This window comes from Oryzias latipes, chromosome 17, assembly GCF_053564925.1.
Source record: "Oryzias latipes strain Hd-rR chromosome 17, Olatipes_Hd-rR_3.1".
In the NCBI taxonomy this organism is placed as follows: Eukaryota; Metazoa; Chordata; class Actinopteri; order Beloniformes; family Adrianichthyidae; genus Oryzias; species Oryzias latipes.
Genome location: NC_136253.1, coordinates 29,444,899 through 29,469,663, shown reverse-complemented (window position 1 = coordinate 29,469,663; position 24,765 = coordinate 29,444,899). Strand labels below are relative to the sequence as shown.

The 24,765-nt window shown below is 41.0% G+C and overlaps 1 protein-coding gene and 1 non-coding gene across 27 annotated transcripts; both read right to left on the bottom strand.

The window, feature by feature from the left end:
• Positions 1-884: 884 nt before the first annotated feature.
• On the bottom strand, positions 885-23,350 carry eif4g1a (eukaryotic translation initiation factor 4 gamma, 1a). Of its 26 annotated transcripts, none has more exons than XM_078935166.1 (32): positions 22,812-23,273; positions 21,032-21,157; positions 20,867-20,953; positions 20,595-20,627; positions 19,522-19,542; positions 19,102-19,278; positions 18,371-18,467; positions 12,803-12,951; positions 12,506-12,598; positions 11,328-11,403; positions 10,394-11,254; positions 10,229-10,317; positions 9,931-10,114; positions 8,540-8,673; positions 8,276-8,395; positions 7,735-8,115; positions 7,394-7,540; positions 7,070-7,306; positions 6,800-6,904; positions 6,218-6,496; positions 5,993-6,110; positions 5,785-5,887; positions 5,291-5,607; positions 5,055-5,179; positions 4,782-4,954; positions 4,563-4,688; positions 3,744-3,825; positions 3,289-3,387; positions 2,879-3,022; positions 2,665-2,746; positions 2,371-2,511; positions 885-2,248 (listed from the first exon to the last, which is right to left on the bottom strand). In XM_078935166.1, the coding sequence occupies exons 2-32, from the start codon at positions 21,104-21,106 to the stop codon at positions 2,067-2,069; spliced, it is 5,037 nt and encodes a 1,678-aa protein (XP_078791292.1). In that variant the 5' UTR covers positions 21,107-21,157; positions 22,812-23,273; the 3' UTR covers positions 885-2,066. The 26 variants fall into 26 exon arrangements, with proteins under 26 accessions (XP_078791292.1, XP_020566747.2, XP_020566746.2 ...); XM_020711088.3 differs by having other exon boundaries at positions 5,055-5,176; XM_020711087.3 differs by having other exon boundaries at positions 12,803-12,948.
• LOC111949148 (small nucleolar RNA SNORD66) lies at positions 7,633-7,708 on the bottom strand. Its single transcript, XR_002875218.1, has one exon. It is a non-coding gene; the product is annotated as a small nucleolar RNA SNORD66 (small nucleolar RNA).
• Positions 23,351-24,765: the final 1,415 nt, after the last annotated feature.

The window sequence follows — 24,765 nt, the reverse complement described above, 5'->3', positions numbered from 1 at the left end:
AAATACAACAGCAAAAGTGGTTGCAATAACTCTGTATGAAAGAAAAAAATCCCATATATGTGATGCTGGTATTACTACTGATTTATACTGATTATTATAAAGAATGAATGTATTGTCAGATTTTGAGTGAGAACCTTCCATCAGCAAGGGCATTGGAGATGAAACGCGGCTGTGTCTTTCAGCATGACAACGATCCCAAACACACTGCCGGGTGATGAAGGAGCAGCTTCATAAGAAGCATTTCAAGGTCCTGGAGTGGCCTAGCCAGTATCCAGATCTCAATCCCATAAAAAAATATTTGGAGGGAGTTGAGAGTCATTGTTGCCTAGCAACAGCCCCAAAACATCACTGCTCTAGAGGAGATCTGCATGGAGGAATGGGCCAAAATACCAAAAACTTCAAATTGCATTTGCAAGTGTTTGTTTATTCAAATCGTTGTGATTCAGGACAAAAAATGTGTACCATTCTGATGCATCCACCTGTGGACGATCCACCCAGATGTAGCTGAGCTGGTATCTAGCACAAAGCTGTTGGGCTAGATAGCTCCAATATTGCTTGCCATTTTTGTCGCAGCAGTAATGTTAGGTTGTGGGTGTGAGGTGCTGCAAGCTATAGCAGGAAAGTATAAACAAAGGGATGATGGGAAGTGTGGTTAGAGTCTCGCCCAGAACTCAGAGGTGAATTTCGAATGAACTGTTGCCGCTCTGGTCCTAGAAAAGGACACGTTTTTTTAAAATCTGGGTTAAAAACGTCAGAATCATAATTAAATGACCACTGGGAACTATTTTACAATAGATCAAAAGATGATTAACATCTAATACTAAAAAATACCAATGCATTCAAAATAAAAAAAAAAACATCTGAGGCAATCAAGAAACGTCTGCTCAGCAACTCATTCATCCTTTATTTTCAATGTTCAATGATCTCATCTTTCCAGTTTTAGATGCAAAAGAAGCAAGAATTTATTAAATAGAGAGAAAAGAAAAAAAATATTTACAAAAAAAGTCAAATAAAACTAATAATCAATGGATTATCAAAAAACTCTTCTCTGCATTCGGGCGACTGATGTTTCTCCTGGAAAATGAGACACTGCAATTATATCAGAAAATTATCGTTTCTGAAAAATAAAACTGAAAAAAAGTCTATTATATTTATGGAACAATCCTGAAATAAGTTTCCACTTAAAGTAGAAAAGGCTTTCAGATCACCTATTTTTTTTTTGTTTTAGTTTTTTTCCTTTCATTGTATATATTTATTTATATATATATATATTTTATCAAGGTAATTTCTCCACCGACTTCAAGTTTTAACTGATTGGGTCATAAGAGTCCTCTGGAACAGCTGAGTCAGTCCATATGGTTCTCTACTGGGTGTGGGAGAGGATGGCTTAGAGGAAGCACAAGTCCACACCCAGGTAGACCAAGTCAGCATTAGTCCTTTTGTTAGGCTCAAGATAGGAAACAGAAGGTGAAAATAGACAACCTTTTCTCTTAAAAACTCCATCTGGCAAATTATGATTAGCTCATGTACATTTTTATCTACCAACATTTTGTCCCACTAGATCATGAATAGAAACACACTTCAGTCATGCTGCACACTCCAGTAAAGGACAGACACAAGAGCCGTGCTTGAACACACACAGCGTTAAACCAAGGGGTCAGGGAAGCCACCGCGTCACACTCCCTGTTCGTTTTCTTCCTGCAAGTCGGATGACATGTTGGGGCGTTGCAACTGTCGAGATTCAAGCAGCCACTTGGTTTGTGCTACTTGACAGAGTTTTGTAGTGATGTGGGGTTTCTCACACCTCATTAAAAAGCAGTCCTGCTGAATGCGTTTTCAAGTTTATTTGAGGACAACAGGAAAGGGAGGAGAGACATTATTTTCTGAGTCCATCTCTCACAGAAAAGAAAAAGGAGGGAGAAAAAAAGATGTGTCCTCATTGAGGACTTATTTGAGTCTGCCACACTGGCAACATTGTCTTTGAGTCTCCACAGCTGCCTACAGAGCACAATTCTTGATAAAGTTAAGCGGCAGCTTTTTTGTTGTTGTGTTGTTTTGTTGTTGCCTCAATCCTTGTCAGACTCTTCCTCGGCCTCGCGGAGCCAAGTGAAGAAGGTGGTGACGGATTTTAGGGCGACGCCTTTGCCTGTTTGCTCTGCAGAGTCTTTGCTGGATTCCCATTTGTAGAAGGCCTCCTCTTTAATCACGTCCTCATCGTACAGAGTGTTGAAGAACATCAGCAGCAGGTCTGCAGAGACGACATGCAAATAAAGACGATCAGTTTTCACCCCGGTTTCCATAGAAAAATATAAACACACAAACATTTAATACAAACACAATATTTGTGCACAATCTGAGCTTGATACCGACTTGCAGGCTGCTCCATGTGAACCATGAGAGCCTGGAGGGCATAGAGGGCCTGCAGCTCCTTCTCCTCATCACACAGGTATCTCTGCAGCAGAGGGGCTCTATTCTTGATCTGCTCCATATCCACCTTGTATGGATTATCGCCTAAAAACAAAATCCATAAACAGGATAAACGGTTTCATCTGCAATTCTAAATTTGAGTGTCTGCAGTTACTTTCAGGTTGTTGCTGCTGTAAGAAAAACACGAACATGGATGAGCAATACAGGACACATACAGACTACATCACTCATACTTACATATGATGACCGACTGGCACACTGATGTCATCAACCTTCGTATAAACTGGTTGTTCACCGTCTGCTGATCCTCCAAATTAGCCTGTGAAAGGAAAAAACAATCGAGTGAGGAACGTGAAATAAAGTGATTACGATGAAAAATGAAGAAAACATGGTTACACACATGCAGAAAAATGACCCCCCCCCCCCAGAACACAAGAAAAGAGCTCCACACCTCAATCCAGTCCCGGATCCGTTGGTTGTTGGCCTTGTCTTGCAGGAGTCTGTCCAGCTGTTTACTGATCTCTTCTCCACTGAGGACATTTTTCCTCCCGACGTCCTTTGACTTCATTTCTTCATCTACAGTGAATTCAACTTTCTAAAAGAAACAAAATAAAAACAACAACAATGTGTTGAAGTAGATTTCAGACCATTAGAACATTTACAGGACATTTAAATTCCAATTCACATTTTCTTCATTGCACAAACTGGTGGGTGCGTTTTACATAAAAGGTCAAACTGACAGGAAAGGAAAGGAAAGGCCCTCAGCTGTCTGCTTTATTTTCAGCAGCAGCAGCAGCCGTTTGAATTGAACAAACCCAGAACCAGCCAAACTGTTCTGTTTTCGGAACAAATCCTGCCTACCTGATCTGTGACAAACGTGTTGACATCTTCATCCTTGGGCAAGATTTCATTCCAGCTCAGTCCAGCCTCTTTCCATAAAGCCCCGACCTTCTGAGGAGTCTGCATGTTCCACAAGATAAGAGCAAGAATATGAAGGGGAGAGGTTTATAAGTTAAGTTTAAGAATAATATTTAACAGAAAACATGTCAGGTATACGTTTGTTACCAAAAGTTATTTTTTAACTAAAATAACTCAATGGATATTTATTATTAGAAAAGCTGTGGCTTGTTTTAAGTAAATGCAACATTTAGGTTTACTTATAAATCCTCCTGTTCCTCCATTAAAAATATTAAAATATTTCACATTTCTGTCAGAATTTACCAGACATTCCAAGTATTTCTATAGACTCCAAAACAAGCATGCATATGTAAATGAGGCCTTTGGCGTGCCGTCGCTCTACGTCTGCTTGTACGTACCATTCCTTTGCAGAGGAGCTGGAGGATCTGTGCCAGCAGCACGCCGGCCTTCCCCAGAGGCACCAGAGGCTTTGAGATCTCCCTGAAAACACAAGTGCCCCACATGAAGGCTGCTTATTCAAAAGAGAAAGACATTTGTAAAGGAAAATGTTCCTAACAGTTACATGGTTGCAATAAAAAAATCCCACATTTGTGATGCTGGTATTTGAGATTCATCTGACTCTCAGATTAGAAGAACTGTCTCATTTTCACTTTCAGAATTCCTGATTCTAAAAAGGCCTTTAACCCCTTTATTTCCAACTTGGGAAAATGTTTCACTTTTGCTTTTAAGTTGATTCTAAATTCAGTTGAGATAAGTAAATAATGCAGTGTGATACGTATTTTGGAACAATCAGCATAAAGAAGTTGACAACCTATGTGTTGCTGTAATTTGTTAAATTTTGTGTTTTTTTACTGAACCTTGATCTTCAAGTGGGATTAAATTTAGTTTGGAACTGAATTTTGGAATTTTACGTTTATTGCCTTTGAAATTAGAAAAACAAAAACAAGGATTTATGTTTGGGTCATCCATAGGAATCAATATCTGAGAAACATCAGCAAAATCCCTAATCTCAATCCTAACCCATAGTCAGTTTTCACCCTATAAGTGAATAAAACAAATATTTGAAGTAAAATGACAGAAATTAAGAGCCACCAAGAGTTTTACTCTCTTATTATTCATAACTGTAAAATCAGTCAGTCAACCGGCTTCCTCCCTCCAGACATTTTGCATCTAAGCAGGAGTTGTCGGCTCAGCTCCTGGACTGTCCCAGCACTCACCTGAACAGCTGTCCCATGGGGATGCCTCCTTCGTGGAGCATAGGGGTGATCAGTTCAGCCAGGTACAGCCAGATGTGAGGTATGTCTATGGCCATGTCCTCCGCTGCTTCCAGGATCTCTTCTAGCCTGCAACAGGTCCAGAACAAAGCACGCCGCATCGTTTTAACGTCCACATCTGACGATTCAGAGACAAAAGTTCCAACCACGAGCTAAACTCACCCTTTGAAGTATTGCTGTGTGGGCAAAGTTCCTGCTTTTACAAGATTGTGCAGCAGCAGACCCATGTGCTCCCGAGCAATGGTGCTGCGTTCGAGTGTGGACTCCACACAGTTCCGTACAAACACATAGAGTAGTGAGGCACTGTTCAGCTCTGCAACACACTGCAACGCCTCCTACAATGACACACAGAGAGGAAACATCCAGAAAGCTGGTCAACTCAACTGAAGGGGATTTCAAGTTGTACTTTAGCAAGAGTGAGTGTCATTTCTGTACCTTCACATCATTGATGTGGAGGTATTCTTCAATGATGGCATTTGCTTTCTTTTCCACTTGCTCCTCGGTCAAGGCAGGCTTAGGAAGAGAGGGAGGAGGAGTGGGAGCGCTTTCACGTCTAACTGCTGAGAAACCAGATCAAAATAAAAGGTTACTTATTCTTTTCCCTCCTCAAACTCAAATCTCACAGCTGCAAAAGTGTTTTGAAACCTTTGCTTTCCTGTCAGGTTTCATACCTGGGAGGTCTTTGCTTGGGCCCCGGTCCCGACTCCCCCTGTCCCGGCTTCCTCTATCCCGACTCCCGCGGTCTCTGCTGCCTCTGTCGCGGCTTCCCCGGTCGCGATCGTCAGTCATGCTGGCGACACGGCGCACTGGTTCGTTTGAAGCCCGGCTGTCTCCGCCCCGGCTGCCGCGATCCTTCGACTCTCTGCTGAAGCTCCTCTTGGTGAACTGGTCTCCCCCCTGTTCCTCGCTGCGAGCAAACCTGTCAAAGCGATCCCTGTCGCGCTCACTTCTGTCTCTGTCTCCGCCACGTTCGCGGCTTGAGCTCGACCTGAAAGAATTGGGAAAATAAGTTATTGTTTTAAAACAAATCTAATTTCTAATCAAATAATTTGTTGTACTTAATCTTTAGTAGGGATAATAGGAAAATAAACAACCCACCGAGCATATAGCCAAAACACGACAGACAAAACGACAGATTTCAACAACAGATGCTCTGTCTGCATACCTTTGAGGAACTCTTCGATCCGTTTCTGTTGACGCCATTAGAGAACCTGACTGCTGCAGAGCGGAGAAGCGGTTTAGAGTGCTCGTAGCCGGACGACCAGAGTCTGGAAATGGGAGGGAAAAAAAACAATCATTAAAACTCAGACAAAGTAACAAAAACTCTTCAGTTTTGTTTTTTTTTAAATATAAATTTGCTTTTTATATTTTACCTTGTTCTCCACTTGCTGGTTTCGCTCCACTCCCTCCACTGCTGCCTTTTCCCCAGCTACTCCACATGCCTTTACCTCCAGGAGCCAGCAGCTGATTGTTAAGGTCCATGGTACCAGTCTGGAGAAAACACAGACACTTAAAACTAAATGGAACGGAATCAAAGATACTGACAAAACATGAGATTTGGTTTAACAAAAAACTAGATGTCTGCGTCTCTTTCTTGCCTTTGTGATCTTGCTAAGGCGGGTGGCGTCAATGGGTCGATTCTTTGAAATGGGGACCGTATTCCAGCCCTCATCCTGAGGCTGGCTAACCCGTCCACCTCCTGATGAGTGAGAGCCCCGTCCCCCCATGTTGCCCCCCATCCTGCCTCCGGGCTCCTTTCTTGACATGAGTTGCTGCTGGACCTTGATCTGCTCCCTGTGCTCCTCCATCTCTGCCTCTTTGTGGATCTGGTCGATCGTTTTGGGGCCCAGGTCTCCTCTGCGGGGCACCCAGTTATTCTGAGGAGCAGAAATGCAAAAGTTCAACCATTTGAACAAAAAGTGTTCCCTCTGCGGCCATGGTGCAGAGGTAGAGCGGTCGACCTCTGATTGGAAGACTGTAGGTTTTTGTCCTTGGCCAAGACACTGAACCCCACATTGCTCCATGCTGTTATTAAGTTTGTGCCAGTGTTCAGCAGCGGAGCTGGGAATGTGTGTGTGTGCATGGGTGAATAGGTTGTAAAGCGCTTTCGGCCTTCTAAGAAGGTAGTGCAGTGCTATATAAGTGTGCTACATAACTAATGTTGGTGTACGGTTTCCTACCCTTCGGAGATCAAGAACATCTTGTAACATGAAGCGAATTCTTGAAGACGTCTTTTTCTCTTTGATGATCTTGTCCATCTGGGTGAAGTACTGATCCATGCGAGGCTGGAACAGACAGAAAACAGGCTTAAAATTCCAAAACACTCACGTAAAACAATCTGCTCAAGTCCTCATCACTACATGTGCAGACCCAGAAAAACAAACATCATACCTGGAGAAGACTTGAGGTTCAGATTTTTTTTCTGATTGTTTTGTAAAAGAAATCCTCACCTTGGCTTTCTCAAAGTCCAGGTCTTTGCCAATAGTTGACAGTAGTCTGCAGAGGCACTCGAGAGACTCTTCGTCATGGTTTTTAAGAAGTTTCACAACACAGTCGTGCATGATGGCTTCTGTCAGCATCTTCAGCTTGAAAAGCTCTCCAATGAACTTTATGTTGCCCAGTGAGCGTCTTCGGGCTTTGTCTTTGGATTCTTCCAGCTCCACCCTCAGGCGTTCTCGCTCCTCATCCTGAGCGGAGATGCAAGGTGTTCAGGTGAGAACAACAGAAACGTCTCCCGTTTACCTCTATAAATGCACCAGTTGACCGTCTCGTACATCTTTGGAAGCATCCAACTCTTTCTGCTTCCTCTCGAAGATTTCGTCATCATCCTGGTCCTTCTCAAATTCTTTCTGGCAGCGGTTGAGCAGCAGTTTTCGGAAGTTCACAAAATTTCCTGGTTTGTCTGGGGTGGGAACTTTCAACTGTGGAAGCCGAGCATGAAAATTGGGCATTTCATGATTAATTCTGAATTGTGCAACATTTGCACTGTTTAAAGTAATACATAGTTTAAGGCTTCTTCAGATCCTCATTGCCATCATGAGCATTCAGTGGCCCAGACACGTGGCACAAAACAGGAGTCATCATCAGAGCGGAAAACCCCAGCTCCATGTCTTACCCCCATAAGGCAGCGGCACATGTTGGCGTAGGCCACAGAGAAGTTGGGCTCTGAGATGGCCTTCTCGAAGATGAGGTCGATGGCTCCCTTCAGCCTCTCTTCTGTGTCTATAGCCAGCTCCGACACCTGCTTCATCAGCTCCTGGAACTTCTGCGGAGTCAGCTTGTTCAGGATGCTGCGCAGACGCTTGAACAGCTCCCGGGTCTTGGCGTTTTCTGGGTCGTCATCGTCGACCTCCTCGGCAGCACGGGCATTCGGCTTCTTCACGGATGGCTTCCAGGCTTTTTCGGCTTTGTTGAGCTGGATGTCCTCACCGAGGCTGCTGATAATTTTCCTGGGTTCTTTTCGCTGGCCTTGCTGGGAGCGACGCGGCCCAGGAGGCTAAAAAGGCGAGGGAGGACATGTTCTTGTTTTAGACCAAAATATTCAAGAAAATAAGAATAATACACTTCATCAACTAATTATTATCCAAGTAAATTAATTAGTTTAAGATTATAATAGAGCGACAACCTCTGAAAAAAAATGCAACAAATTGACTCACCGGGCCTCGAGGTCCTCCCATTGATCTGCTTCCCAGATTCCCCATAAAAGAGGGGGTAAAATCCGGACCAGCGTTTGCTAGCCGAGATGGATCAGGAGGTCGTAGCGGAGTTTTGTTCACCTAAAATTAAAGCAGCAAAAAGTCTCAGAACTTGTATAAAGAGAGCTATAAAATCAAACTTGATTAGAATTTTAAAAGTTATGCAAAAAGTGTTACTTCCATGGCATTTTTAAGGGAATTTTCGACCAATCAAGCGTTTCCTACCTTGTCCAGGACGACATCACTGATGACGGGCAGGCCCTCGGGTTTGTGCATACTGGCGTTGCTGAACTGGAAGCGAAGTAGAAACTCCCTGTCGTACCGCTTCTTCTCCTCCGGATCTATTGGCTTCCAATTTTCTGAATAAAAAAGATGCGAGTGTTAGAAAAAAATAAAAACAAAAAGATACACATACTTTAACTTCAGGCTCAGTTCTCAAACATTTCAAAGTGAAAGTCTTCTTCATAGTTGTATAAAACAGCAGTCTGCAGCCTTTTTTAGGCCACGGACAGGTTTAACGTCATACAATATTTTCCCAAAGCGGTCCAAATGGGACCGAAGTTAGTGTTTAATGTATTTAAGCTTTGGTTTTCCGAAAAATCTATATTTCAAATGAAAATGCTATTACATGCAATTTCATTTTAAAAAACTGAAACTGTCTGTAGATATTTTGCATGTGTCCTTAAAGGTTAAATACTTAATTTACTTCTGATTTGCAAAAATTCAACCAAACGGAAGATTGTTATTTTCTTTTCCATAGGGTCAATTTAAAACTGGGAAGTCAATTCAAGGTCATATCTTTCGGGCAAAAAGATGACTCATTTGTTTTTGAATAAATCTTGTGCATTTCTCTAACACAGAGGGCAGAATTTTTTTGTGCTAAAGTTTCGTAACAGATGCCTCCCTACTTCAGTTTTGCTGTAAGGAAAATTCTTAAATTTTACAAGTTTCCACAAGTCAGCCACTTTGTTTCAAATCTTCATTCTGTCTTTGAGAAAGTAGCAGACACGTGACCGAGGCAAATGACATGCATCAGGAGTGAGCCATAAACATATAGATGTGGTGGACTGAATCCGATAGTTTGCTTTAGAATCAGAAAATAAGCAAAAGCAGACATAATTTCAACGCTACACTATCCTTTTTTTCCCCTAAGTGACCCACAGATCGGTAGGATTGGGGATCTTTGACTTAAAGTATGCTAATATACCAACACTTGCGTTTACTTTCCTTTGTAATTTTTGGGAAAACTACTTCTAAAGTGATTTTAGAAGCGATTTGTCTTTTGAAGTCACTTCTACAGACATAAGCTAGACAACAGTCAGGTCTGTCAGCTTGAAATAAAAGGTTTACTCATTTCTATCATGTTCACTGTTGGAACATTGTAGTTGTTTAAAACAGGAAAGCTTCAGTTTAAAGAAGTTTGGTCGCCCACATCTATATGGATGAAAGCGTTGGTCGTAAATACAAAACTACGTCACAAAAACTCTTCGTTTTTATTTTAAAGAATTATGTGTCATTTTCCACTTTGGTTTTCTTACTGAGAAATGTGTTTTTTTTAATGTTACAACAGGAGACCTCTACGAGCAGATGGAAAAGACTGGAGAACATCTACCCACCTTCTTTGTACTGGTACTTCTGGTCACTTGGCTCTGACTGGGATTTTTCTTTTTCTGGATCTGCATTTTGCTTGTCCTCCTTCTCCTCCCATGTCTCATCTACTGCTTCTGCGGGAGGTTCAGCTGGAGCTGGAGGGTTGGCCTGAGTGTGTGAAGGTTCAGGAACAGGCTTGGCACGCTGCTCCTGAAAGAGAGATGATGTTAAAAAGGTTTCAAGTGACAAAGGATAAGGCGATAACAGTGCTCCCGATTCTCTAGAGAAAAAACAGCGTCTGACTGCACCTGAAATGAAGCATACCTCGGTAAAGGCATCCAAGAGGTCCCCAATGGCCTCCTTCTTATTGAGCTCTTTCATGTTTTTCTTCTTCTTTGGCACAGATGTAGCAGCTTTAAGGAAATAAAAACCGGTTTGGATTTCAACCTTAAACAGTAGGAAGATGGTAAATAAAAAACATTTCCATACTTTGCATAGTAGATTCCTCTGGGCAGCTGACCGAGGCAGGAGTGTCGTCCACTTTCTTCTTTTGCTCTTCTTTATTGTCCTCCTCCACCTGGGCTGGTGCGGCGGATTTCACCGCAGGTGTTGATTCCTGAGTTGGAGAAGTGTTGGACTCGTCTGGGGATGTAGTGTCTGAAACTGGAGTTTTCTCAAACAGTTCTTCAGTCTCCTGAGGAAGGCCATTAGAGAGAGGAGCTGCTTCTGCTTCCACCTGTGTGGGTTCTTGATCCGCCGGAGAGTGCAGAACAACGTCCTCAGGAGGTGGAGCAGCGGGCTCTGGTTCAGAGGGGGGAGGAGGCTCGGAGACTTCAGCAACTGACTTCGCTTCCATTTCCTCTTCAGCCACGTTACCAGGAGGAACTGGAACCTCAACTGCAGCCGCCGCCTTAGTGCTACTCACTTGCTCGTCTTTTTCTGATTTCTTAACGTTTTCTTTCTCTTCTTCATTTTCTGGTTTCTTCTCAGGTGAAGCAGCTCGTGGCTCTTCAGCTTCCACAGGAATTTCTTGTCCTGCTGATGGCTGCTGCTGCTGCGGCGGCGGCGGCACGACTGGGGAATCGACCGTGTCGCTAGGTTTGTCGCTCCCTTCTTCTACTGCCTCGGGGACATCAGCCATAGCGGTAGCTTCTGGAGCAAGGGAAGGCGCAGCTTGCTGGAAGTCTTGGAGCGTGGACGGCTCCTCGGTAGCAGGAGCAGCGACAGGCTGTGCAGTTATGTCAGTATGTTGAGGGGTCTTCCTGTCCACCTCCTGTACAACCTCTTCTATGGCTTCTGTGGCTGAAGGTGAAGGGACTGCAGCACTTGCTGGGAGAGACATGCTTTCTTCTAAACAGCACAAACATGAAGCAAATTAATAAAAAGGGAAAAGTAAAATTGTCATTTAAGAGACGATAAACACCTTTTATTGGGTCTGCACTAACAGGCGGCAGAACTTCACCGTTGGTCTGAACTGGATTTGTATCTGGTGCAGAGGCCTACAAGGAAAGAGAGGTGGCAGTTATTACAAAAAAGGTGCTATAATACCGTCAGCACAATGTGTGACATAATAGTTACAATTCAATTAGAGATACCAGTCAGGATTTTTACTCAAAGATTGTTGCCTTAAGAAGGTCAAACTCCGACCCACCCCACATGTTCTTGAGGCATTTTTCACATGATGGCACATGTTCAAATAAAAATTGATATTAAAATTGCTTTTCTGAATATTTGTTCATTTACATCGTTGTGAATCAAGAGCAGACAAAAAAAATATCATTTGAAATGGAACATATTTGTGATGTAGAAAATATGGTTCCCGTTCTGAGCTCAGCAACAGGGAGGGAAAGGGGGGGCGGGGTTGCTCAGCACCAGCGGCTCTGCCCACAACCAAGAGGTGAATTTCTAATAAACTACACCGATTTTTTAAATTTCAGCTAAAAACAGCATAATCACAATTAAAAGACCACTTTAAACGATCTTAACCAATAAGAACCCAGAGCCATTTTTTCTTAAAAATAAAATCATGTGTATTTTGCCACAACCCAAGTGGACCACAGAATTCATTTCTGTCATTTTTCTGCTCCACTGATGTCACCATGGGTTCTTGTGGGTTCAAATAGATCGTGGGGCTTTAAAAGTATCAAGGCTTTATGAGAGACAAATGTTAAAATTGATAAATCAGAATACTTTCGTCTCAATCTGAGTATAATTATTCATAAATTATTACACTGATAAGTAAAGAATTTCATTTAACATGGTACAAAAAGTCCTTTTTGGTAAAAATGGAATAGAACTAAAAAGTAAATCATCTTTTATTCCAGTCATCAATGGAAGGTGAACCAAATTCTGGGATTGTTTGTTTTAAGTGCAGACACCAAACTGAAGAGAAAAAGTAAAAAAAAAAAAAACAGAAGAAATTCTTCCTTTTTGTCAGGTTACATTTTCTTGCACTGAGACTATATTTCATATCACAAACATTTCTTAAAAAGGGCTGACCTTTCTACAGTGTTAAAACATGACAATTTGGACAGCTCATAGCAATTATTCATTTTTTTTTTAGATTTATGAAGACAACACAGACTTTTCTTCATGTCTTACCTGTGGGGGGGTTGGGGTGGTGGTAGACCTTCCACCTTGCATGATCTCCTCTGTGATATCACGGCCACCCTGATTTGGGTCCCGTATTCTTATCTGTCAGCGATGCAACACATTTCTCAATTAAAACCATATCAGTAGAAAGAAAAGTATTAAAATAATAGAAACTAACGCTGAGATAGCATCCCTTTGAAGAGATTCAGAGTTAATGGAGTCTAAATGTGGACATTTTCCTCCATAAAAATTGGGGGGAATGAGGTGGAGAGGTTACATTAGACATAACTGGTCAGGGTACCGTACCGGTTTCCGTTCCCTCTTCGGCGGGCCTTGGGGAGGTGCCTGCGGTTGCTGAGAGGGCGGAGCCTGTTGCTGTTGCTGAGTTGGCCCGATCATGCCCGGTGTGGTCTGGACCGATTGAGGATATTGTGGCTGAGCTGGATAATATGCTGCTGATAAAGAAAAAAAAATGATAAAAAATAAAAAAAAAGATGAAAATCACCATGACCGAGGGACATGATTCTACGATATGTTGTTAATTTAAAGCAGTGAAAAGTCTTGTTTATGTTTAGTTTCTATGTGTGTTTCCGCATATCATTTTAAACTTTTCAGACACTGGTTAAGTAAAACTGTTGGTGCTAAAGATATTAAACATTTTTAAAATCCAGAAGTTACAAAAAAAAAATCAGAAATAGAAGATTTAGATGCATAAACTTCTGTTTACACATCGCCTGGTAACATTTGGCCTGATTTTCACACCAGTTTGGGCTCCACAGCTATTATTACAAACAGAGCTGCTGGCCAACTGTGCTGTAAAAACAGCGCTCTAAAGATAGCGCTGGGGTTTGATGCATTTATTTACAGCAATTTTCTTTTATATTTCAAGCATTAAAGTGAATGCACATCACATGACTGCAGGTTTAATTTAGAGTGGGGAAGTGATCTTTGATGGCCATTACGTGTTCAAAGTTGGCTTAAAAATGTTTTCAGGTGATTCCATCACATGACAGCAGGTTTCGTCATTGAAAATCAGGATGTTGTAACTGGAGAGTTTCTTCCATTTATTTGAGAGGAGACATTTACACTTGAACAACTAAAAGTAAAGCTGCTTGGGCGTAATAAGACAGCAGATGGGAGATAATTACAGACGGGAAGCGCCACCGAGTCACGCCACGAAAGCTCGCTGACCATCACAGAAGCACACACATACACGCACGCACTACTCACCGGGGTAGCGCTGAGAGGTAAGAGGAGCGCCGTGAAGAGAGAGACGATTGTTCTCTCTCCCACCCCCTCTACCCCCACCACCCCGCCTCTCCCTCGCAGCAAGAGAGGGCTCTGACCCAACGCAGCAAGGAAGAGGAGGACAGTGAGGGACGGGACAGGGAGGAAATAAGGAAAGAGGGCAGGAAGAGACAGATGCAGAATGAGTTAATGAAAGGATCCACAGGAAGCAGGGTGTTAAGAAGGTCCCATGAAATGCACAGGGGCTTACTGATTACTGCTACAGATTTGTAATAATTATATTACTTATAATTATATTAATATGTCGTTTTCTAAGACCAAGTTTCTGCAGAGCAGCATTAGAAATTCTCCTCCGAGTTGTGGGCAGGACCGTTGGTGCAGAGTAACCCTGCCCCTACATCCCATCATCTAATCATCACGCTCTCTCGCTAGGTTACACCCCCAACCTAACATTACCGGTGTAATAAAAATGACGAGCAATTTCGGAGCTATCCAGCCATACAGTTTTGAGCCAAATGCCAGTTTGGACGATGAAAACTGAGACGTACATGGATCTAGTCTTTTACAAGTGGACGCATCAGAATGGAGCGGAACAGGGAGCGTGCGGCCCGCCGATACTAACATCTATGTCACTGCTAAAAGCTTTTTCCAACAGCATTTTTTCATTCTGCTCCTGATTCCCAACAATTTAAATAAAGAAATATCCAGAAATGAAATTAAGCTTAATTTTCCATATATCCATCGTCCATAATCCCAGAAATGCTACAAGAACATGTTAAAAAAGCTCAAGTGTGGGTGGCTCTTTAAGGGAAACCTTTTTTTGGGGGGGGCAGCGGCACCAAACAGAAAATTTGGCTGGGTTGACCCTGAACTCATTCCCAATCAAATACTTTTACATTTTTGGCAAAGCTCCTTTCCTCCCACTTCTTTTAAAGCAATAAATCAAGCTCTACTTGACTTGAGTTAATGTGACTTAAGCGTATCTTTGTTTTTGTTTTCTTATCCATGCATTTCATCATCTCTGTAATGAGTTTGATAAATTTGTGTGATTTTTTTATTGCATTGACGGGTCAAAAGCGCTTCAATAGTTCCTGTTCGACAGAGTTTCCTTTCTATTCGTATCATTTACATCTGATATCCTTAATCCCAATTACCCCATTGACAAATCAATAAATCCCTCATACCGTCCTAATTATACAGGCTTGACATCATTCTATGAGGTCTACCGGGTTAAAGCTGTTTTGATCTACGCTCCTCCATCTCTTCACTGTATTCCTGACTCACAAATTTATTGTCATCGCGATATTAGTCTATTTGATGCACTTATCGCAAAAGACAGTGTAATGAAACTGCAAGTGATTACCTTAAATGTTTACGCACATTGTAAAAAATCTCATGGCAGCTTAAAGTATTTAAATCCATTTATGCATTTGACCAATCGATGGATCCCTTGATCAACCAATTGGAGCCTTTTCATGTTGGATGTCCAGCTCCTATGTAGACGTGGGTTCCTTTGGAGTATAACTGAAGTTATGTTGACTTATTTAAAAGAAAACTGCTGCAGTGAAATGGAAACAATGTTATTTGTTGTTTTGCCATTTGTTCATGTTTCGTTAGACAACATCAGCGCAATGTTGATCGCTAATATCGCAAGTTTTCCACAAATCGTGCAACCCTAATTTCTACTCTGTAATAGAATCTAAAATAGAACCCTACAAAATAAAGACTAGCTTTAACAAAGGCAAGACTTCCATGGCAAGTTAAAAGACTTAGACACACGACGGGGCTGTTGTATGATCAAATTACAGGCCATTTACCGTAAATTCCGGACTACAAAGCGCACCCGATTACAAGCCGCACCCACCCATATTCACGTGTGTAACTGCTTTTATACATACACAAGCCGCGTCAGAGTACAAGCCGCGCATGTGTTAGCCGATATTGTCATCCAGACAGATCACGGCCAGCATCCCAGAGTGAGTGCAATTTATTAGCACATTGTGGGTGGTGACAGTTTTGACTCTGGGTCACGTATTTGATAGTATAGACATCTGTCAAACAGCATGGACCTATATTCTGTTCACAAGTCCCTCAGTTATGGTGTTTTTATTTCATTTTTTTTTTACTTATTGACAATCTAGGTATCTAACATAAAATTACAAACAGTAACCATATAATCAACATTACATCCCTCAGTTATAATGAGGAAATTTACATCCGCGATTCCACATTTCCCATGAGTCTTAGGGGCTAAAGGCGGGGCCAACGCCCGGCTCGCCATTCTGTTGTACGTGTTTAAGAATTAGCAAGTAGCAGCAGTGCATGGAGGGGTGAACGGGAAAAGCTCTCCTTCCGCTTGTGTCGCAGCAGCGTTATGGGAGTAACAGGACTGGTTAGAAAACACAACGGTAAAATAAAGCAGCGGCGACTGAAAAGCGCGCGCCTCAGCGTGATACGCGCGCCTCAGTGCGGCGCGTGCGTCAGAATTCAGAAGCCTCTGCACTCCGCGGACGCCTCTGCGCTCCGCTCCCGCCCCGCGCGCTCCTTGTCTCCCCTTCCTATCTACTCCGACACCTCTTGCCAGGGCAGCTTCAAGGAGGAGCACTTCGTCCCCGTTGCGCCGGTGGATGGAGCAAATCGTTTCTGTGCAAAGCAATCGGACTTAATACTGTACGTTTTGTGTATGAGGGGCGGATGCGTTGTTACGTGTGGGAGCCATCATACTGCCATCGGCCCCGCAGCTCAATCGGCAGGAGAAGATGTCTCCAGCTCACACGGAGGCTGTGAGTTTTTCAAAGCAAAATTCCGCTTTTACGGTTTCCTTAGAAACCGTAAATGGAGTGTAAATTCACTCCATGCGCTGTTCTCTCCGTCACGCAGCAAACCGGCTTTTCCAAACCCGTTGGTGAAGGTGGACTTTTTTACGCTGCTTTTAACGATTGCTTTTAACTTGAAAGCTTCATCATAATGTAGCGGCGATCACGTGCACGTTGGGTCTAATGGCCCCAAAGGATTCTGGGATGCGGCCGGGCATGCGTGTTTCGTTTTGTTGAACCATGACTGAAGTGTCTAAGACCTGAAGTCAACTCCATGCTGTTTGGCTGCTAAGAGGTGTGTTGAATAAAAATGCCTCGTGCTTGGTGTTAGATAGAGAATTCAAACTATTCACTGAGTTCGAAAGTACGTACATGGTGGCCGCCAATTAAATCCATAAATTAGCCGCGTCACTGAATAAGCCGCAAGGCTGTAAGCGCAAGATAAAAGTAGCGGCTTGTAGTCCGGAAATTACGGTAAATGTTTTTTTAGTTTGTTACTTATGTAACGAAGTGAATCATTTCAAAGTGTGCTTTATTTTAAATGTTTGTTTTAAATACACGTGTTGGCCTAAAATGTAATATAAAAAGGACATGTTTGATTTGATCAAATTTTCTTTAATATTTTGTGTTCCTGCGTAGATCTGCTGAAACAAGTAAAAGCACGACAGAAATCCTTTGAAGGAAGATTCTGCTGACTGGGTTTTTGCTACCTTTTCAGATGGAACGCAGCTCGCACAGCCAATAAATCATAAAGGCTGTTTGAGTTACATTACCCATTTCTGTTCATGGACAATACCAGTTTGCAAGGCAATGAAAGTAAGATATAGAGAGATATGAAAGGCTCAAAACCTATTAATTTGATTTGTTTAACAGTTTTGAATGATTCCACACTTGGTTATAAAAAGACTAAACCTTCAACAGCTGAGCTGGACACAAAAACGCATCTGTTTTTTTCTTTGCATAAATAACATGTATAGGATGGGGGTTTGACTAATGGCCTCGTTGAGCTATAACCTCACACTTGTGCCGACTATCAGACCTCCTCTCTCTTGTTATTCATTCCAGATCATCATCCCTCCTGGTTTACATCTTCCCGGTCGACTGCAGCAGCCGTTACTCAACAACGTGGATTACTGTGTTTACAAGTAGCAGCACACGGTCCTGCAGGGAAAACTTGATACAAATAGTTTTGAAATATTTAACTTAAGATGATGTTGACAGAAAATACTTTTTGTTTGCGGGCAACTCAATCAGAAACGCTCAGGGTTGTTACTTTTCCTCTGGAAACCTAAAAAAGCGGTCAAAAGTGGGGGTTCTGGATGGTGCGTTTGAAATTCTTTTAGCATTGAAAGTTCCCGCCTCATATATTATTGGTATTTACACCAAGGTGTCAATCATACTTGATCACGCGCCACTATCGTATGACCTTTGGTCACCTAAGAAAGGTTTAAAAGCCATTTCATGGAACCTGCAAGCCAGCGTCAGGTGAAACTGCAGATAGATAGACGACAGGCCAAGCAAGCCAGACTACAAGCATCTAGCAGTTAATACACATGGAAGAGTTTAGACTCAGAAAAACATTTAAGCCCAACAAGCAACCAAGCAAAACGGATAAAATCTAGAGGCAATACTCACAATTTATGATTTTACCATAGCTTGAACTTAGAAAATACAAATTAATGATTTTTTGGGGTGGAATTTGATGTTTAGTGAGTTATGCCATTTTACTGATGAGAATCCAGTTCATTGTTGTGCTTGGTTGATATTCATTTTTAGTTTATAAAACATTACAAAAAAAAGAAAAACTTACCGAAACCGGGATATTCTGCAGGACTTGTTCCAGGGTAATAGCCTGTGTTACTGGTCACAGGATACTGCTGGGTAGGTGTCATGTATGGGGCCCGGTACTTCACCAAAAGAAAACAAAAAAACAAGTTATAAACAATAAAAAGACAAAACAAAAAAGAACAAACCTCCCCAATAGGCCCGCACAATATACCGCAAATGTTTCATTATCGCAATATCAAGCTGTGCAATATGCATATCGCAAAAGACAACGAAAATTGCAATAAATGGTTAACCTAAATGTGGTAAAACAATCTTATGGCAACTTGAAGCAATCGGATGGACCCTTTCACGTTGTTAACCAATCAGATGGAGCCCTATGATGTTAGCTGTTTGCCTCCTATGTCGACGAGGGTCATTTGGAGCATAATCTTTGAACTGTTGCAATGAAATGGGAATAAGGTTTTTGGTTGTTTTGCTCTTTGTTTATATATCGCAAATTATATCTTTATCGCAATATTAATCACCAATATCTCATATTGCGAGTTTTCCTCAAATCGTCCAGCCCTACTCCCCAACATACATACTTTAGAGAAACTAATGTGAAAGTTTCAAACCTCCGTCTCCCTTAAACCAATGACATCTATTTACTGAATGCTTTATTTAGCTTACTGTAACATGATAAAGCATCAACTCCATGTTATGTGGAGCTGAGCGACAATATTTACTAGAGCCAAATGGTTTAAATGGGCGAACCTGTCCAGGGGGAATAAAGTAGCTTTGAGAGCCTCCGAAAGAAATCTGCTGCTGAGGGATCATCATCATCTGGGAGCTGGCGGGGTAGACAGGCAGAGGCCCGGCGGGCCGAGGGCCACTACTCGACTGCACCCGTGGAGCACTGGCGGCCATTGCGGGTCTGTTCTGATAGTAAGTCTGGAAACAAGAACAAAAAATTGAAGTAAAAAATGATTCATGAAGAAGAGACAGCGTTACTGCTCTGTGCTGTGTCAGCTTAAATCATCCTGACTCACATTGGAAATATTTTGACTTTTGAACGTGTGACTTTCCATTTAGATACTAATCTAGCCTCATCCTGAAGCTGTTCACACACTAAAATCCATTTTTGTAACCAAAAGTGACGTGAAGGCGTTTAGCGTTTAGAGAGAAAGCTGTTACCTGCAGCGCTCTGTATCCACCCTTCAGCCGCACAACACATGAGCAGAGAGCAAGAGAGGTATGAGATTAAGGTGAAAACGAAGACAATGAGGAAGGCCCAGATTACAAGAGAGAAAAGAGCCAGCAGCATATTTTGTGGTCAGAAAACGTGATCTCGAACTCCCATAAAGGGCCAACTATGTACAGGTCTTTCTAAGACAAGATCGTATTGTCACTTTTGTTTAACTACTATCAGCAATCGATTACTGTTGGTCAAACTATTTCACTGCAAAATGGTTGAAGAAGAAAAATGGGGGGGGGGGGGGGTCTGGTCCTCAATTGAAGAAAATTTGGATCTATCAGGGGGAAAAAAGTGTAAAAGTACACAATATGTTAAAATTTAAAACACAGTCTTGTACTTTATCAACTACCATGATGCACAAAACACACAACCAGTTGTAAACAACATTAGGAACTACACTACAGAACCTTTGAAATAATGATTCTTAAAAAATGTGTCTAAGAATGAAATTGAAAAGAAAAACTTTATTTTGTGTGTGCAAAGAACAGGAACATGGTGAAAAAGGAAAAAAAAAAAGCTGTAGAAATGAATGACATGGCAGTGCCCTTTCCATTTGCAGAAGTTGGAATCAGGCATATCCTGCTTCCTGTGACAGTTATCTAACAAAAAACTCAAATTTATGTGCCACCATTATAAAAAATTCAACTCTACATAAATAACCAGTAAAAATAAAAATGGGAAGACTAAAGAAAATCAAAATATATAGCTACTTTAATTACTTTTGAGATGTCTAAAATATTCAACTTATTTTTTTGCAAAAAACAAAAACAGAAGTTTACAGCATATATGGATATAGATAGATGCATAATTAGAATAAATAGAAAATATGTTCTGCTTTTAATACATTTTACTTCAATGGTTGTAAAAGTTAGAAATCCTGGCCAAATCCCATTTTTTTTTAAAACTGCATGTAAACCTCTAAAGCAGCTATTCTTCGATTTTCAGCTGCGAAAATGTGCACAAACCTAAGAACACAGAGAGGATGTAAGGAATACTGAAGGGAAGTTAGTACCTGTTGGTGTAAAGTACGGGGCCCTGTGGCAAACTGGGAGAACGGCAAAAAGGACAGAGAGGATAAATCAAGACCAACATTGAAGAATAAAGCAAAGCGACAAGGCGCATGCATTAAGCCAAAGCAATAAAGCAGAAGAAACATGTTTACATTTAAAGCACAGGAAAAGACCATTCTTAAATATGTAGCACATTTATAAACTACCTCCATCAGTGCGGATTAGATGACGACAAAACCATTTAATATAAGATTTAAATAGTTATACTCATTACCTGTCTTGGCTGTTGAGCAGAAGTCATTTGTGGGGGTTGCTGGGGGGCAAAGACAAGAGAAGGGGGCTGTCCTGGGCCGTAAGCGGCCTTGTAAGGAGACAACAGAAAACGTTTGTTAATAAACTCCAACCTACTTAAAAAAAATGTATGTTAAGTGGATCTCACCTGTGTCAATCCAGGGGATGGGGACGGATTTGGGACAGCAGTAGGTCCCGTTAAAGGCTGCGGTGGCTTGTTCATTTCACGTTCTTTTATGGGTCTGCATTAGGGTGGCGGTGTGTTGCCAGCCTTCTTTAAGAGAGAAGGGGGAAAAACTGCATTTTAGGTGAAGCTGCAAATAATTTACTTTGAATTACAAATACAAATTAGGATAGCAGGACATTTAGATCTGCACATACTGGCCCATTTCTGCATGTGTGGCAACATGGAACAAATAAAATGGGTGTGGCCTGTGGTTTTGCCTAATGATAACAGTAACACCACCTCCAGAAAAGTCATTTTTCAATCTGAACCACTTGCTTAAACAATGCATAAGATCTTTCGATTAAAAACTGCAACTATTCATTTAAGATTCCTTTCTCTACTCATTAAACTTAAGTCATATCCATAATTGAGGCAAAAACATTGACCTACTAAAGGGCACAGAGAAAACCCAAGAATGACTTGAAACAGGAGGTGAATACAGCTAGGCCCCACAGAACAAGATAGTCCTCAACCTTTGGACATCTACCATCAGATGGGAATTATTTGCCCAATTTAAATTTTTAAAGTTAAGGAAAGGGGGGGGGGTCAAAGTTCATTTTCTGTGTTAACAATCGCTTCTATAGGTTTACTCTAGTGGGCAAACTATTTCGAAACCAAGTTAGTGTCGATTAACAGTATCTGATTGATTTTACAGTAAAGATAACATTGAACAGACGAAAAAAAAATCAAAAGTCGTGAATACAGCTAGTAGACGTGTCACAGAACATCCACCTGCTGACACACGAACTCTCGTTAGCTGCTAGCTAGCGACCATGCTTCGAAGGCTTTACCGAACAATGCTACCATATGGTTCCCCCGGTGGTGACGGATAAGAGGCTTGTGAATCGTGATTAAAGATGACAGTTCCTCAACGAAAAGATTATCACGTCTTATAAGTATGTAGGATGAAATGTATTCGCCGGCCTATTAAGTGCGGCAGCAATCTAGGCCGAATTGGGTTACATGGTGGTTAGCCGACAGCCGGCAAACGTTACGTGTCCTACTACAGTACTACACTGACATTTTTTCCACCCTCCTACTTTAGTATTCTAATAATAAAATATGTTAGTCGGAAAAAAAACTAGAACGCTAACAAGACTCAATTCAATAATCAGATAAATAGTGCCACACTCGACCCCGATTACCAGAAAGCTATTGTTGGAGAGCGGTGGCTAGCTGCATTAGCCCTGTCCTGTACCCCGTGTTAATCGCAGGCCTTTTGAGTTCAACGGTTAACTTTAAAAATCAGCAGCCAATCCTCCATCGTTACCTCGTTCATGTTTAAAAAAAGACAAGAGTAAGATATTAACATTTGACCATTAAAAAAAACGATACTGTCCTAGCAGCAGCAACAACAAAAGTAAAATAGCTTTTTAAGCCCCTAAACCTGGGCGTTTTTAAGCTAGCTAGCCTTATCTAGGAGATAACGGCCCCTGGTTGCCACGACCTGTCAAGCTATCTACGCGAGAAAGAAACAGCAACGTCGCAAAAACCGACGATATAACGCCAAAATCTTAAATAAAAACAGTTTTACTCAATTAGAAATGCAATTTTCGATTGGTTTGCTTGCGATCTCCGTGAAAGGCTGACAGCCGACAGGGCCTGTTCATCCTGCATGCCTTTGAGGGGGGGTGATAGAGCTGAGCTTGGTTGTACTTGAAGCTAACAGTCAGAACCACGACGAATTTGTTCAAATCCTTACCAGGTACAAACAGTGACAGTTTCAGAAAGTAGGAAGTCAGGGTATCAACCTCTGGTTAGTCTTCACTTGGTGGTAGAAGGTTTTCCGTTTTCTTGTCCTTTACTCCAAACGAGAAGTTGCCCTTCTTTGCTATTGGCTTAGCAAGCTAACCGGCAGATGGGGTGAGCGGCACGGTTGTCACTCCGTTTTAAATCCCAGGATTTCCAAAAGTGACAGTGCTCAAAATCTATCAATACAGTACCGTGGGAGTACTATTGACAACTCCGATGGCCCCAAAATGTGCCTCTGGACCACAGGTCCATGATCAAGGCTTCGATGGTGTCGGATTGCCGGTAAGGTGTGTACACAGAAACCGTGTGATGACACTCAGAAGGAGGCCATACTACGATATTTCTGCCGTGTGTGGAGCCGGTGCGCCTCCAAGTCGCATGGGCTAACTTCCGGGAAATTATAACTTGATGCTGCGTCCTTGGTCATGTGATACAGGAGTTTCAACCGTTTGAAACGTCTTCCCTTTTATTTTCTCCTTATTCATGTCTTATTGAATTCCAAATACATTTGAGTTAAAAAAAATTATATATATATAATTTTTTTTCTTTTTCATTTTTTTACCACAACAGCAGTTTTTGCTATAAAACTTGGCTTTTAAAACTGGCTTTTAAAACTTTTTGATTTCTTTCTCACATTTAAACATTTTGCTTACATCTTTATTAATGTTCAACCAAAACCTGAACAAAAGTGTGTCCACTTTTTCCCCACCAAAAAGATTTGTTTAGTCTTTCTTCTTGTTTTTATTTATTTATTAATTTGTTTGTTTGTTTATTTATTTATTTATTAAGGCCCTTCAGCTTTTTGTGCATGTCATGTTGTGACACTCATCTTTTCTAACAAAACTTGTCTTTCACAGCAATTTATTTAAAAACAAGAACCTTTTTTTTGTCTTACATTTAAATAATAAATATGGCTGGCATGAATGAAATAAAATGTAAATGAAAATATTAAATTAAATATACGGGGTTTTTAAAACCAAGTTGCAGATCTGATAAGACAAGAGTACTGCAGTATTTCTCCGACACAACAGATTTTGGACATGCTCTCTAAAATGTAACAGAATAGTAGTTTTACTTTATAAATATATTTTCTACTCTCCCTATATTTAAAAATTAAATACATATCTAAAAACATAAACTGGGTGCAAAACTATCACAAAATGACAACAGAAAACACAAAATATTCAACTTCAAACAAATTTACCAAAAAAAGTAAATTTAGGATTAACACATTTTATATTAATTCAAAATGAAAACAAAAGTATGATCAAATGAGGAAATTTTACATGAATCCAAATACATCCTTAATTTGACTTTTCTTACTAAAGTGGTTAATTCTTTATTGTTGTAGTTAATAAAAGTGCGGTTTTCCTATAAATGTTTGTGCCTGATGTCAAGCAAAGAACATTTCTCTTTTTACAAGTTATCAAAATACATGTGCAATTTAAACATTTTGACATCACTTTAAAATCAGGATATTCTGTTTCATGAGGGCACAGCGGCTGTTGTAATAATGGCAGACTATTTCATACAGTGCTGCTTTCAATTAAAATTTGCGAGACACATTCCCTAAATAAATTTATAGGTTTTAAAAATGCATATGTTCAAATGTTGAGAGTTTTGTGGTAAAAATATGTTATTGTTCTTTTTGAGTAGTTTGATTAATGAATGAACTCAGTAGGGGTGGGATTATATAAGCTTGCTTCTTCCCACTCCTTTTCAAGCAATAAATCAAACTCTACTTATACTTTAATTAATTATCTCTATATTTAATTAAGCAAAGTTGATTTAAGTGACGTTTTTGTTCTGTTTTATTTTCTGTCTTTTTAATCTATGCATTTCATAATTTCTGTAATGAGTTTGATAAATATGTGTAAATTGTTTATTGCTTTGACTACGATGCT